Genomic DNA, 13,312 nt, shown 5'->3' on the forward strand with positions numbered 1-13,312 from the left:
TCTGTCAGCACTGTTGCCATTTTTTAGTGCTGTTTATGGAGTTAGGATTCTTAGCTGCTAGCCACCTGCTCAGCCACCATCATGTTGAGAACTGTGTCCAGTCAACTTATACGCTCTGAATTTCGGAAATAGCTGTTTTCCACCAAATTAGCTCTGATTCAGTGTTGCAAAATTCACAACAGAAGTAAACAGTTGTAGCAAAATAGCAGATTTCATAGATTACCAGTGAACTGTTTTCCTGTTATTGCAGATATTTGTTTTTACCCCAAAAAGCGAGCTAGTAATATTCAAAAATCAAAGATAAAAATTAGGTGCATGTTGGTGAAAAAAGGCAATAGAGCACCTTTAAATACCAGATTCTCTCTGTTAGGTTTAAATTCTTGGCTCAATTTTTTATGCCTCTGCACCTTGTGGGCTGAAAAGTTTCTTTGCTTTGCCACATGAGTAACTGCAATCAGACACAAAAAGGGCAAGCAGCACTGAGCTGGAAAACTTTGTGGCTGTGTTTGCGCTGTAATATCATTTGTGCAATATTTTTGTCAATCGGACCTCGAGACGGGGCAGATAGCAGTTGCAAGTGATGTGCAATTCATGGTGCTATCAGCAGCTGCAATACATTTTTTGTGATTTTGTCCCTGAGTGTTGAGATAGAGGGAGCATGATCTAAAAGGGAGACAGAATAACAACAACGGTGAGGTCTACCTCTGTCTGAACGGTAGCAGGTCTCTGGGTGCGCAGCATCTTGACAGTCTGGAAGATGTCCACCACTCCCTCGTACCTCATCCTCTCCAGCACGATGCTGAGGGTGATGAACACACCAGTCCTCCCTACTCCAGCACTGTCAGTGAACAGGTGGAAAAATATTTAGAGCTGGATATATTTAGAACTGCAATACCTGTAGTCATGTATAATAAACTGAAGTGCCATGGTCACAATCATATATAATAGTTCCCCCGCCAGCTATGTTAGCAGTGACCTAGTTTAGAATTGTTTGCTCTCACATGGCAAAGATCAGACACAGTATGTATTATTAATACAGAAGCAGGAGAAAAAAAAGAGCTTCAGAGCTCTTTGACTCTGACGATATATATGTAGTTATTAAACTACTACAGTAATAACATGGTGACAAATTAAAAGTGAAAAAACAGCATAAAGTGTCTTAGGTGTTGGACTACCAAAAGTCTCTGAGCTATACCGGACAAAGAAACACTAATATAAAAAAAACCCCACAAAACTTAATTTGGTGCTTTAAAGGAAAACTTCACCCCCAAATGACCAACAATTACCTAATTAATGTTCTGTTGGATTTGTAAAGAATGCTTTGTTTTTTTTTCATGCCTACACCGTGAACAAAGAATCCAAAAAGGGAGAAAATTCCTGATGAGTTGAAGCCATGGGCAACTGTGTTGAACAGCAACAACATCTGTTAACAAACTCTCGCACAACTCCTGCAGTATAATCCAAGGCACATTTATCCACTTGTACACTCAGTATTTAACAAACAGAAAACCCTTTCTGACGAGGAACTGAACAAAAAGTGAAACGTATGTATGCTCTCTTCAAAGCCAGACTCCATGGGAGCTCCTGGTTTACCAATTTCTTGATTAGTTAGTTTGTTTGTGTCATTGTGAATCTGAACTTACCCTTTCAAATATCAAAGTCACACAACAACACAAACAAAGTACTGATGGAGGCAGTGGTAGGCCAGCAGGATACGTGTACAGTGAGGTAAACTTACTGTTTTTGTCACTCAAGTCTTGAGTGAGATCAATTCATCAAGAAGTTCCTATGTTTTGGATTCTTCATTCAATGTGTAAACATGCAAAAAACTCCCAAGTTTTTTTCATAATTTCAATGTTACACTAGGCGAGTAATAATATACAAATGGGCTTTAATGACTGTAATTGGGAGCACTGGCTAACAGGTTAATAAAAAATCTCCATAGCTGTTTAAGTTGTTTGAGATTGTTAACATTATTTACGTTATTATCTCCCTTATCAGAATGTTTCTCCACTTTTTTTGTTTAGCTTTTTCCTAAAGTCATCAGTAATTTGTCACAATGAATACAACAATTACAATGTATAAAATGTAGAGGTGTCAGCAGCACGAATAAATCTCACCTGCAGTGCACAGTAATTGGCCCATCCTGACCAAACTGTTCTTTAGTTTTGTGCACCTGGCCAATAAAATCAATGAATCCCTCCCCTGACTTTGGCACTCCTTGCTCTGGCCAATCAGTGAACTGGAACTGGCGAACTGTCCGCGATTGGCCGTCCTGTAGGACGAGCATGTGTTATTCCATTATTTTCAATCAGAGTTAAAGCAGTGCGAACGACACAAACACCAACAGATGACTCACCCTGGCATCAGTGACTTTGAACTCTCGGAGGATATACTGGGGCATGTTGTACTCAGCCATGGGATCCACCACAAAGTACTGGTACCTTGCTGAGCGCTCAGCAGGCCAGTACTGGTGACACTTCTCCTGTAGGGGGACAGCACAGAGGCTTCTGTTCAGAGCTGTACATCATGTCTCAGGGATTCAGTGAGTAAGAAGAACAATTTCTGGCTACTTCTTCATGAAAATGTATCCATTACTGAATTCCATTATTCACTCGAAGATAATCTTGTACCAGTTAAAATATGATGTTATAACTCGTCATTATCTCTCTCTTTCTCAGTCCATCACTGTGTTGCTTGGATTCTCAATGCTTCATGCTCCTGTTTTTAATATTTAAGACTTTTTTTTTACAGAAAATCTTACCAAATACCCAATAGCTTCATATTCTGTTCCCCAGCATGCAAAAAGAAAACTGTTTATGACAGTTTTCTGTAAACAAGGAGGGGAAACATGACGTTAAAGTGCTGCAGATCATGCTGCAGGTCAGAAAGTCCTTCCATATTAATTAGCATTAGTTTTGTAAAATTAAAAGCTGAAAACGTTGAGCCCTAATAATGAGTATATGTATAGTACATGTTTGAGTTAAAGTAGATCACGAAATCAAGAATAAATTACTATGTGATATTTTGCGACGATGTGCCTTGAAACATAGTGTACTTGATTACATTAGAGTGTATGTACGTGTGTTTGTGTTAGTGTGTGTGTGTGTGTGTATTTGCATCCTTACCCGTCCCATTTCTCTCAGTTTGGTTAGCATGACAACTATGGTGGAGTTGTGTTCCCACAGCATCCTCCAGTAGTCCTCTGTGGTTTCAGCTAGCGGGCCTTGAGTTGCTATGTAGGCCTTCTGCTGCCTACAGACACAAACAGATGAATTAAATACTGTACATATACACCCTCATTACTCGTTTCATTTCAAATAAAGCTAAACAGAGAGTTGACTTAGAGGGCTTTGGGTCTACATACAGTAACTGAATAAACTACCACTTAAACTTGCCAACAACAAGAAGACAGAAACTAGTGCTGAGCAATATGGCCTATAAATAATATCACAAAATGAAGCTACAGTAGACTACTTAAATTCTAAACTACCAAATAAGGTACATTTACAATAAAGCTAAATACAATAAAGTTAAATCCAGTACTGTTACAATACATTTAATAAAGTGCTGTTCCAATAAGGTTCAATAAAATACAGTTACAATAAAGTTAAATAAATTACTGTTGTAATTAACTGCAAGTGCTGTTACAATAAAGTTTAATAAAAATGCTGTGATCAAAATCATAAATAAAATATTGATATTGAAATTGATTGATATTAAAAAGTTAAATAAAATACTTTTATAATAAAATTGAATAAACTACTCTTACAATAAAGTTTAATAAGGTAATTACTATAGAGTTAAATGGAGTATGGCTACAATAAAGAAAATCCCCAAACAAATCCCCAACAGAAATGTAAAAATATAACAGTTCAGATCCATTTTCTCTGACCTGTATCCATCGATGAAGCTGGCATTGATGTAGTCAGACCCCTCCACTCCTCTGATTGGCTGCAGACACACGCGCGTGGTTTCGTAGGGCATGATGTTCACCAGCCGGTTCTTGAACTTGTTGCATGGCAGGTTGGCACTCACGAACCGTGATGTGTGGGCCTTGGCACTGGCCAGACGCTGGAAAAGAAAAGAAATCAATATTTGACAATATTACACTGACTGACATCTGAAGGAACTTTTACAGATCCTTAGATATGGGCCTGAGAAGAAGTGTAGTCAGTATGACAAGACAAAATGAAGAAAAACAAAGAAAGGACGATGACGAGTATTGGAAAGAAGGAAGGACAGATGGATTAAAGGAAGAAAAGTTTAGACAAATTCAAGGACCTCATTCAAATGTATTTAGCACAAGCCTTGGTTTTCCCCTGGCATACTGGACAACTGAAACTCAGCTGAACTCGGCAGGCCTGGGGATATTTAGTCAGACATCTTCAATTGAATAAACAAAAGAGGGGCAATATAGGGGGACGGGAGAGGGAATATAATAAAATGAACGAGAGGAGGAAGAAGAAAATCAAGAGTCGGGGGGCAGGAAACCACAAGGCCCCACACTGTCTCTACGCACATATGTGAACCGCAGTTGATCCTTCACCAGAAAAAAAAAAAAAACCTGGAACACACACGTACATATGGATACGTGCAGACAGGCAGACGTGAGCACATACTGTACACTCTCTCTCACACTCGACCATTGGATGATACGGCTTAAACCGAAAGACAGAACAACAGAGAATAGGCGAAGTGGAACCGCAGACTCAGAGGGGGAAACAATGGGGACTCATGAACTGAACCTCGACCGTCGGCGGCTACCGGAGCGCTGTGGGAGAAACAGCAGTGCCTTATTTTCTTACAGACAGACCAAGCTGGAAAATCCCACACTGGCCACAAGTTTACCAGTTCATTTTGATGCTCCGAAGCAAAGCTCCCAGTGCCAATGATAGTAATCCTCCATGTGATTTTGTTTGAGTTAAACTTGGTTTCATCAATAAAATCTGGTGCGCTCAAAACTTTTTTGTTGAGACGTGCCCATTATTTTCCCCATCTGTTAAGCTTGGATGAAATCATGCCCTGTTGGCAACTTCTTTAAACTCTCCACAAAAGGAAACAAAAACAGTGCCTTGATAGGGTGTTGGATTACCAAAATCTGCCAGAACAGCTTCGTTTTCCCTCACACACGCTTGAACTTTCTGTGATTTTTCTTTAAAGGATGCAACACGGCTTCTCCGTGAGAAATTCCATCTCCTTTTGGTGTTTGGTTGATGATGGTGGAAAGTGCCATTTCTGTTCCCTGAGTGTTTGACTGAGATGAAATCTGGTGACTGGGACACCCATGGCATGTGTTTTACATCAATATAAGGCTGAGCAAACAGTTCAGCGAGCGCTCACTGCATTGTCATTCAGAGGGGACCGCTGCCATTAGGACAGGAATGCCGGAGCAAAGGATGGAGGAGATTGCTTAGAGTGGCTTTGTGTTTGCTTTGCCCTCTGAGCGTCTGAGCAGACATAAACCATTCCAGGAAAAAATTTAAGCCACCTGCTTCCAATATATACCTGTATGGCTAAACTCTGTTTTCACGAACCAGACAGGTCTGCTGGGAACTCGTCTGGCAAGAAGTAAATATCAGAGTAAACAAAATAAAATAGCTAGAATAAAATGAAAATAACACGACTCAATAACACACACTCCCTTATGTATTCAGTCTTCTTGCTCCAGTATTGATGCCTGCGTGCTGTGTTCTCACTTAGAATTCTGAGCAGCTCCCTAAATGTTTGAAAGTGCCCATCTGACCTTTCCACAAGATTTTATTATAACCTGCAACTTCCTGGCCCTACATTATTTAGTCTTTCTGTGTATGCCCATCAAAGGTCCAAAACTAACATGCTCTCTAAAATCCCGAGTAGAGCACACTTGGATTCAAAAGGTGCAATCCCATAATCCCTTTCAAATCCAACCATCCATCCTGAGTATATGAGACTCAGAGGGGGAGCTGATAACAGCCCTGGGAAAGATGCTCAGTGACTATCAAGGTCAGGAATTCCAGGTTCATACATACTGTATGATGTTGTGGAGAGGGTTGTTCTCATGCTGGGAGTACCATGTTCCTATGAACATCTCTAGCAACTATAAAACACATCTCCCCAAGGACTGTTTTGCCAGCTGCTCTATTAAAGATCAAGAATTTGATTTGGACCTCAAGCTTTAAGTCAACATGGATGGAGGTGCTCAGAATCACGTTGAAAGGAACATTCACCCCAAAATCAAAAATACATATGTTTTCCTCTAACCCGTAATGCTCACAATCTGCTTGTGGTACACAAAGCGCCAGAATAAATAAATAAATAAATTCATGTAAGAAATTGGAAAACTCAACAGCAATGTCTTTTTCCAGAAATCATGACCCAGTTAGTTAAGATAATCCACAGACCTTGTTGTGAGCAGTTTCATGTCGGAACCATTTTTTTTCTACCAAACTACATCCACCAACCGAATCACTGTGCAGAATTAAGGTTGGTGTGAGTTTGTTGGGAGCGTTAAATGGCTCGGTTTCGGATGACCTGGCAGACATTGAACTGACCAGGATATAAGCAGCTCAAGGCTCCTGGAGACAGGCATTCAGTCGTGCGTTTAACCAATTAACTGAAGCAACAGAAAGTTTGCAGATTTTAACTTGATGTTAACTTAATAGGCCAATCGAAGCCTGGTTTCTTCAATACATGAATTTCAAAAAGCACTTGTTTTACATTGTTGTCTAATTTAAAGTCCACATCTTGAATTGAATCTTTTTTTATTTCGCAAGAACTCAATTACTCTTAAATAATTCATTGTGAGTACATGCATATGGAAGTTACCTAAAATGCCCATCCCTACTCTAGACCTTGTTTGTCAGTATCCAGCACCACTTTAATCTCCATCACCGAGTCTTTTATATGAACCAACATAGTGACTGTATTTTCTTTATGGGGGCCTGATGGCCCAGCATGAAGAGACATCCCCCTTAGATGCTGATTGATCCTGAAATGTGAGGAGGTGCTAAATATTTACAGTACCAAATTCAGGGCTGATATTGTATAGTTGACCCTGATATCTGGTTTTCTGTATTGAGAGGGGTGAGAAAAAGTCCCCCATACAGAGACTAGTAAAGAATCCCATTATCACCACTCATCTGTTTTATGAAAGATTATAAATCAGCTGGACCTAATTTTACAACCTCCAAGAACATGGAGACAAGTCCTCACCTTGAACTCCAGCTCCATGCCGGTGACATTCTCGCCTGGTTCAATCTGCGTCAGCCTCTGGATGTAGGAATACAGGTTCCTCGCGGGGACCTCAGTGTTCCCACAGGTCACGGCCTCCAGCAGTGCATCATGAATAAAGATGTACTGGTCCTCCGTCTGGACCATGTAGTTCCTCTGGGAGCGCATCAGTGTGACGTGACCGTAGATGTCGATGGTCTTCTCGTGCTTGATTCGCTCCACCATTGCGTCGATCACGATGAAGCAGCCTGTGCGACCCACTCCGGCACTGAAACGGAATGAGAGGGAAAACTAGAATTACGCCCTCATGTCTATGAAAACATGGATGCTTTACGCACATTTTCCCCCTGGCAGCATAGAAGATCTATACAATCAGCACGGTTTCAAGGTGGGGACCAAGGATTAGTGTCATCAAATCAGTATCTGACCAAATGTCTCCCCTTCGGTTCCTAAGTTATGTTGTTGAATAATGACTGTTCATTTGTTTTTGCAGAACATTTTGATGTCACAGTGTAGTTGACCTTTTGATTATAAAATGTCATCACTTCATTATTTTATCATTTTAGACATCTGTGTGAATTTTGACATAATTAGTGTATGTATTCTTGAGTGAGGTCTTTGACCAGCCAAATCTAATGATCTTGATCTTTGACAACTAAAATCTAATCAGTTTATTGTTGAGTCCATCTGGACATTTGTGCAAAATTTTAAAGAAACTCCATAAAATGTTTTCTTCACATGGATCTTTGTGTCAAATTTCAAGAAATCCCCAGGGGGGCTCCTGAGATATTGCAATCAGGAGAATGACACTGATTTAAGGTCACAATGACCTTGACTTTTGACCACCAAAATCTTATCGGTTCATTGCTGATTTCAAGTGGATGTTTGTGCCAAATCTGAAAAAAATCCCTCAAGGTGTTCTTGAGATATCACTTTCACGAGGATGGGACTTACAGACTTGTGGAAGTACAGACGTACAGACAGACAGTTGGACAACCCAATACATAGTGCCTCCATCCTCCGTTCGCCAGCACAGAGGCATAAAAAAGTGGGGAGCAGATGGCAATATTATATTTGCACATAACCTATCAGCCATGAATTGTTGAGCAAATTTCCTGAGTGTGTGCTGTGTCTTCAAACCTGCTACAAATCTGTTGCATATTGCAAAACCTCTAACATACTGTGCCTAAATCAAGTATCACAAAGATGCCAGCCAGCAATATTTCCAACAAAGGGCGTTAAAATTGACATCAGCGATGAGTCAGCATCACCGTCTGACTGGCATTAGGAAGATATCCTCTCCTATCGACATACAATCCAGAAATATAATACATTTAGCTGCCCACCCAAACACTTCACATTTTTGCTGTGCTGGTACCTAAATGGTGAAACACCCTGACCAAGCAAGTTTCTGCAAGTGAATAAAAACCTCTTTATATGGTTAAATTAATATCAGTGTGTATGCATGTGTGTGCTCTGGCGTGTGTGTGTGTTGTTCAGGTGAAAAAGATTGGCTCCATTGTTTGATACAGGGGCTGGTTGATATGTTAAAGCACATGATGATGGAGTCTTGCCGGGATAATTAAATTTGACTGATAATCCTGTTAGATACTCCATCTGACTGCTACGGAAGATTAGGAAGAGCTCCTCTCCTGCCAACCTTTTCACCCCCCTCTTCCCACCCTCATCTCCCTGCCTCTTTATCTTCTCTCCAAGTACCCATCCAACACTCTCTCACCAACCCCACCACTTTTTCACTCCCGCTATTTTTTTTTTTTAGACTCCATTTTCTCTCCACCTTTCCTTCTCTTTAATTCATCATTCCCATTCACCGCGTCCTGGATTTGACCTCACCTTCTCTCTCATTCCGCACATATCTCCTCCTCTAACTCCCAGTCCCTTGCTAACTCTCCCTCTCAATCATTTCTCAATCCCCTTTTCTTCACTTCCCCACTCTCTTCCCTCCACCATCTATACCTCGCTAATTCTTCCTCCCGAGAGCTTCTCCTACATATTCCCCCTGCAACCCTCTATCGTCTCTCCTTCACTCTCTGGTAAGAGCAATTGGCAGCTTCATTTCGGCTCTGGAGCTCCACATTGTGCCAAGACTGTGATGACACGTTTCCAGATTCTTCCTCCAAACCAACACATGAGCCTCCTGCTGTTCAGACAGCAGCTCATTTGAATGTAAACTTATGACCCCGCGTCTACCATTGCCTTAAACCGTAAACAGTGAAAGCTACTTATGGAAAAGAGGGTCAGCATGGCGGCTGCCGTTGTTGTAAAACCTTAGAGATGATGGCGGTTGTTAAGAGAGGAATGTGGGTGTCTGAGCCAGTGAGGACGCTTTGGGGTTTGCATAATGGCAGGTCAATCCCACTTCAGTTCAGGACCTGTGAATGATTTTAGACAAGTGCTCTTGGACTCTTGTTGATTTTCACAGACTCACGGGGCTTTTGGAAATGATGTTGCCAAGTGAAACCCAAAATGAGACATAAGTGTTTCATGCAACACACAATTCAGGACCAAATTTATTTTCTTTTTGGTCTTTTGGGACCACTGGATTGTTGTCCTTGGTGATTTTTGAATTTTTTTTAGTACAGTGAATTACAAGAATTTTCTATACTAAACCAAAGGAAACTAAGATAAAGCACTGCCCAAAACACACACGCACGTGCGCACACATGTACATGTACATACACACACACACACACACACACACACACACACACACACACACACACACCTGCAATGGACGACCATGGGACCTGCATCTGGAGGGTTGCAGGCTTTGACCCTGCGTAGGAAGGCCAGGAAGGGAGTGGGGTGTTCAGGCACCCCGTGGTCTGGCCAGGCGGTGAACTGGAAGTGACGAACTTCGCGCTTCTCATTGGAGCCGCTCTGGACAAGCAGATGGAGAAAAGTGTTAAAGTTGTAGCTGGTGTTACCCTCTATTTTTTGTTATTGTCAGCCAACGTAGTGTCCAGCGAAAAGACCAAAACCCACAGCAGTCCCACAATCTGTCTTTCAGTACTTTTCGACATCCCTGTACCCTGTCTGTGGTACTCAGCTTCAGGCCCATTTGTTTCTACTGAAGATGAAAATCTTTAAGAAAAGGGTTAATTTCCTAAAACAGCTGGGAAACATTGCTAAGAGAGGAGTCAATAGTTTTTGGGATTGTTTTCAGCTATGGGTTATTGCACTTGAGTTGGCCTGATTAGTATGTGCAGCAGGAGGTTTGTGGGACTGACTGAAAATCAAGTACAGCACCACGTTCAAGATAATAATAATATCACAGAGAACAACAGTGTGGCTCGCTGATGTGTTTTTAATCGTTTCTGGGCAATAACAGAGGTCTGTGGCACAGAGGAATCATGTGCAGTATATCAAACTTCTGCTGCACGATCAATGCTTGTTAGAAGGACAAATTCATTGGTGCTTCTGTAGATTTTTTGTGAATTGTTGACATTTAGAAAAGCATAGAGTATTTCTAAACATACTAACTGTACAACAATAATTTATGGCTAGAATACATAGTATGTGTATAAAACTGTAAAGCTCTTCCACTTTAAAAACATGGTTAAGCTTTATGTTAAAGTACACATGTGCAACATTAACTAGCTGCTTATGAGCATGCATATGAGTAGCATATTAGTTCTTAATGAGTCATTATAAAGCACTTCTTACTGCCTTTCTGCATGACCGTATTCTGCAACTAATGTGCCATTAACTAGAGTTTTAAGAGTTTTCACACTTAGTAAATCCTACCACACATCCTCTGCATTTAACACACCCTATTCTAAAGTGGTAAGGCAGTTCATTTTAATAGATATGTTTGAAAATCTCTGAAATGGGCCATTACTAAAGGATATACTTTTACTTGTATTGACTTTGTTCTTCTACAACTGAGTGGTACTAGTAATGGTGCATCTCAGCTCTTTATTTTTTTTAGTAACCCATCACTTAAGAATAAGCTATGTTAATTGAATTGAATGGAATGACCTGGATAAACTCTATTTCAAACATTTAAAAAATAATAAAATAAAATACTATGTATATGTGAAAAACAAAATGATTTTCAATAAGCAACTTAAGTTTACATTTCATGTCCAAAAAGGAGTAGGAAGAAGCAAACTGCTTGTCTAGTCCTACCCTTGTTCTATTATTTTCTTTTCTATTTTAACCCAAAATACACAGTTAATTTCATTAACCAACTCTCTGCCCCAGTGTCCATGCCCACAGTTAATCACTCAGTTCATGTTCTTCATATATAAATATAATCTGCAACACTACCCTCCCAAAAAACAAACAAACAAACCACAACATCAACAAAAAAAGGTTGCTAAAATTCTTTTTTGTACATCTTTTTTAAAGTGTCTGTATTTTTACTTTGATTTATTCCCCCAGTCCATTCCACAAAAGTACATCACAAGTAGACACATACTTTTAAGATTCGTGCACACACAGCATTGTTTCAGATTAAATTTTCTTATTCTTATTCTGAACCTGACAGGTGGTCCATTGTAGGTGTGACCCTAATTTCTCAAAATGTGCTTTTTTAGTTTATTAACTGACAATGGCCACTAATATGGAAGATGAATAACTTTAAATTTCACTGGAAGGATCAATAATGAATGAAAAGGTAAAAAACAAGAATTGGTCCTCATGTGGTTTTTTGTCATGTTGGATCACAAACATGTTGGGTCACAAATACAAGCAACTGCACATCCCTGTACAAACTGTGACATGGCCACTAGTAAGCATGAATATTTCAACAGATCAATACACATGGCCCCATTACGCTCCACTGCACACGTCATGTTACCTTGTACAGAGCGAAGGTCCTGACAGAGTAGGTGGCCAGCTCCACTGTGTCCAGCAGAGTGACCTGGATGAGGCCGTAGGTCTCTGTGCCCCGTGTTGGCCAGTACTGATCGCACTTCACCTACAAGGGGAAGAGGGGAAGCCGCTGTGAGAGGTGAAGAGCGGTTTGTATACGTCTGCACACATTTTTGTGAAAGAAGAGAAAGAGAGAGTTGGTGCGTGTTCTGGTGTAGAGACAAAAAACGGGCAAGGGTGTTGAAGCAAATCAGTGAGGGAGTTTTTGCAAAATTCAGACACTAAATGTGCATATAGCGACAACCAAGCGCGTGAAAGTGGTTTGAGTAAGTGTGTGGGGTGAAGAGTGACAGAAACAGGAGACAGAGGAGAGAGAGCTTTCTGGGGTATGATCCTGCATACATTATGCTTTAAATACGAGGAAACTGTGTGGCATGAAATTGCCATAGGGTGGTGGGCTCTCTGAGATCCACCGCAGAGCTGGGAAAGCCAAGCGATACCCAAAGTTCAGCCTTTGCGTTGACGCTGCATATAGTCCTACATTCCAACCTCGCAAATCCCTACAAAACTACACCCTGCACACCAAATCCCAGCAACCCTGACCACCAAAACACCTAGAATTCCCCTGTATAAAGAGGTCATATTTGTAGTTCTTCAGCTCGGTTTCGGAGACCACAGAGGAGAGGGGAAAAAAAATCCCAGAGGAGGGGGGAAAAAGGGGAGGAGGGCCTTGGCAGAATCAGGCCAAACCAAACGTTATGTCCTGATCCCTCCAGTCCTCACATCAAAGACAGCAGGGAGCTCAGCTCAGCTCGCTCTGCATTCCACTGCTCCAGACTGGGGATTATGCGTTTTGGCCCGGGACGTTCAGGCTGTAATTACAGCTTTTCAACTGTTGTTTTCCCACCAGACCTTGAGACTCTGTAGGGACGGGAACGTTCATCCATGTAGGGGGGCCAGACCCCTGCCAAAGACTAAACAGGATGCCTGGTGAATGCCTGGTGTGAAGACTATATTATGAGTTGATTTACTGGCTAACAGCATAACTGCGCCCTGCTCTTGTGTGGTTTGATTGGTGCTAAAAAGAAGGAGACTGGCAAGATTCCCACAGTGGGACCATCTGTGATCATCTGTGTTGTAAATGCGTAAACACATAATGGCGTAATGTTGAGAGGTGTTAAATGAGATTAAATCATTCTCTCCAACGAGCAGCCCACTACTCCCTCAAACAGTAGACATGGAGGGAGTGGGCTGATAATAA

At 41.1% G+C, this 13,312-nt stretch overlaps 1 protein-coding gene across 1 annotated transcript in view; it reads right to left on the minus strand.

The window, feature by feature from the left end:
- Positions 1–663: 663 nt before the first annotated feature.
- Positions 664–13,312, minus strand: part of ptprdb (protein tyrosine phosphatase receptor type Db) — a 217,868-nt gene continuing 205,219 nt past the window's right edge. Inside the window, exons 36-43 of the mRNA XM_042485070.1 lie at positions 12,038–12,157; positions 9,959–10,113; positions 7,195–7,480; positions 3,896–4,074; positions 3,129–3,255; positions 2,360–2,485; positions 2,121–2,275; positions 664–838 (exon numbers count right to left, since the gene is read on the minus strand). Coding sequence (XP_042341004.1) covers positions 664–838; positions 2,121–2,275; positions 2,360–2,485; positions 3,129–3,255; positions 3,896–4,074; positions 7,195–7,480; positions 9,959–10,113; positions 12,038–12,157 — 1,323 coding nt within the window. The remainder of the gene's footprint in view (positions 839–2,120; positions 2,276–2,359; positions 2,486–3,128; positions 3,256–3,895; positions 4,075–7,194; positions 7,481–9,958; positions 10,114–12,037; positions 12,158–13,312) is intronic.

Source organism: Plectropomus leopardus, chromosome 4 (assembly GCF_008729295.1).
Source record: "Plectropomus leopardus isolate mb chromosome 4, YSFRI_Pleo_2.0, whole genome shotgun sequence".
In the NCBI taxonomy this organism is placed as follows: domain Eukaryota; kingdom Metazoa; phylum Chordata; class Actinopteri; order Perciformes; family Serranidae; genus Plectropomus; species Plectropomus leopardus.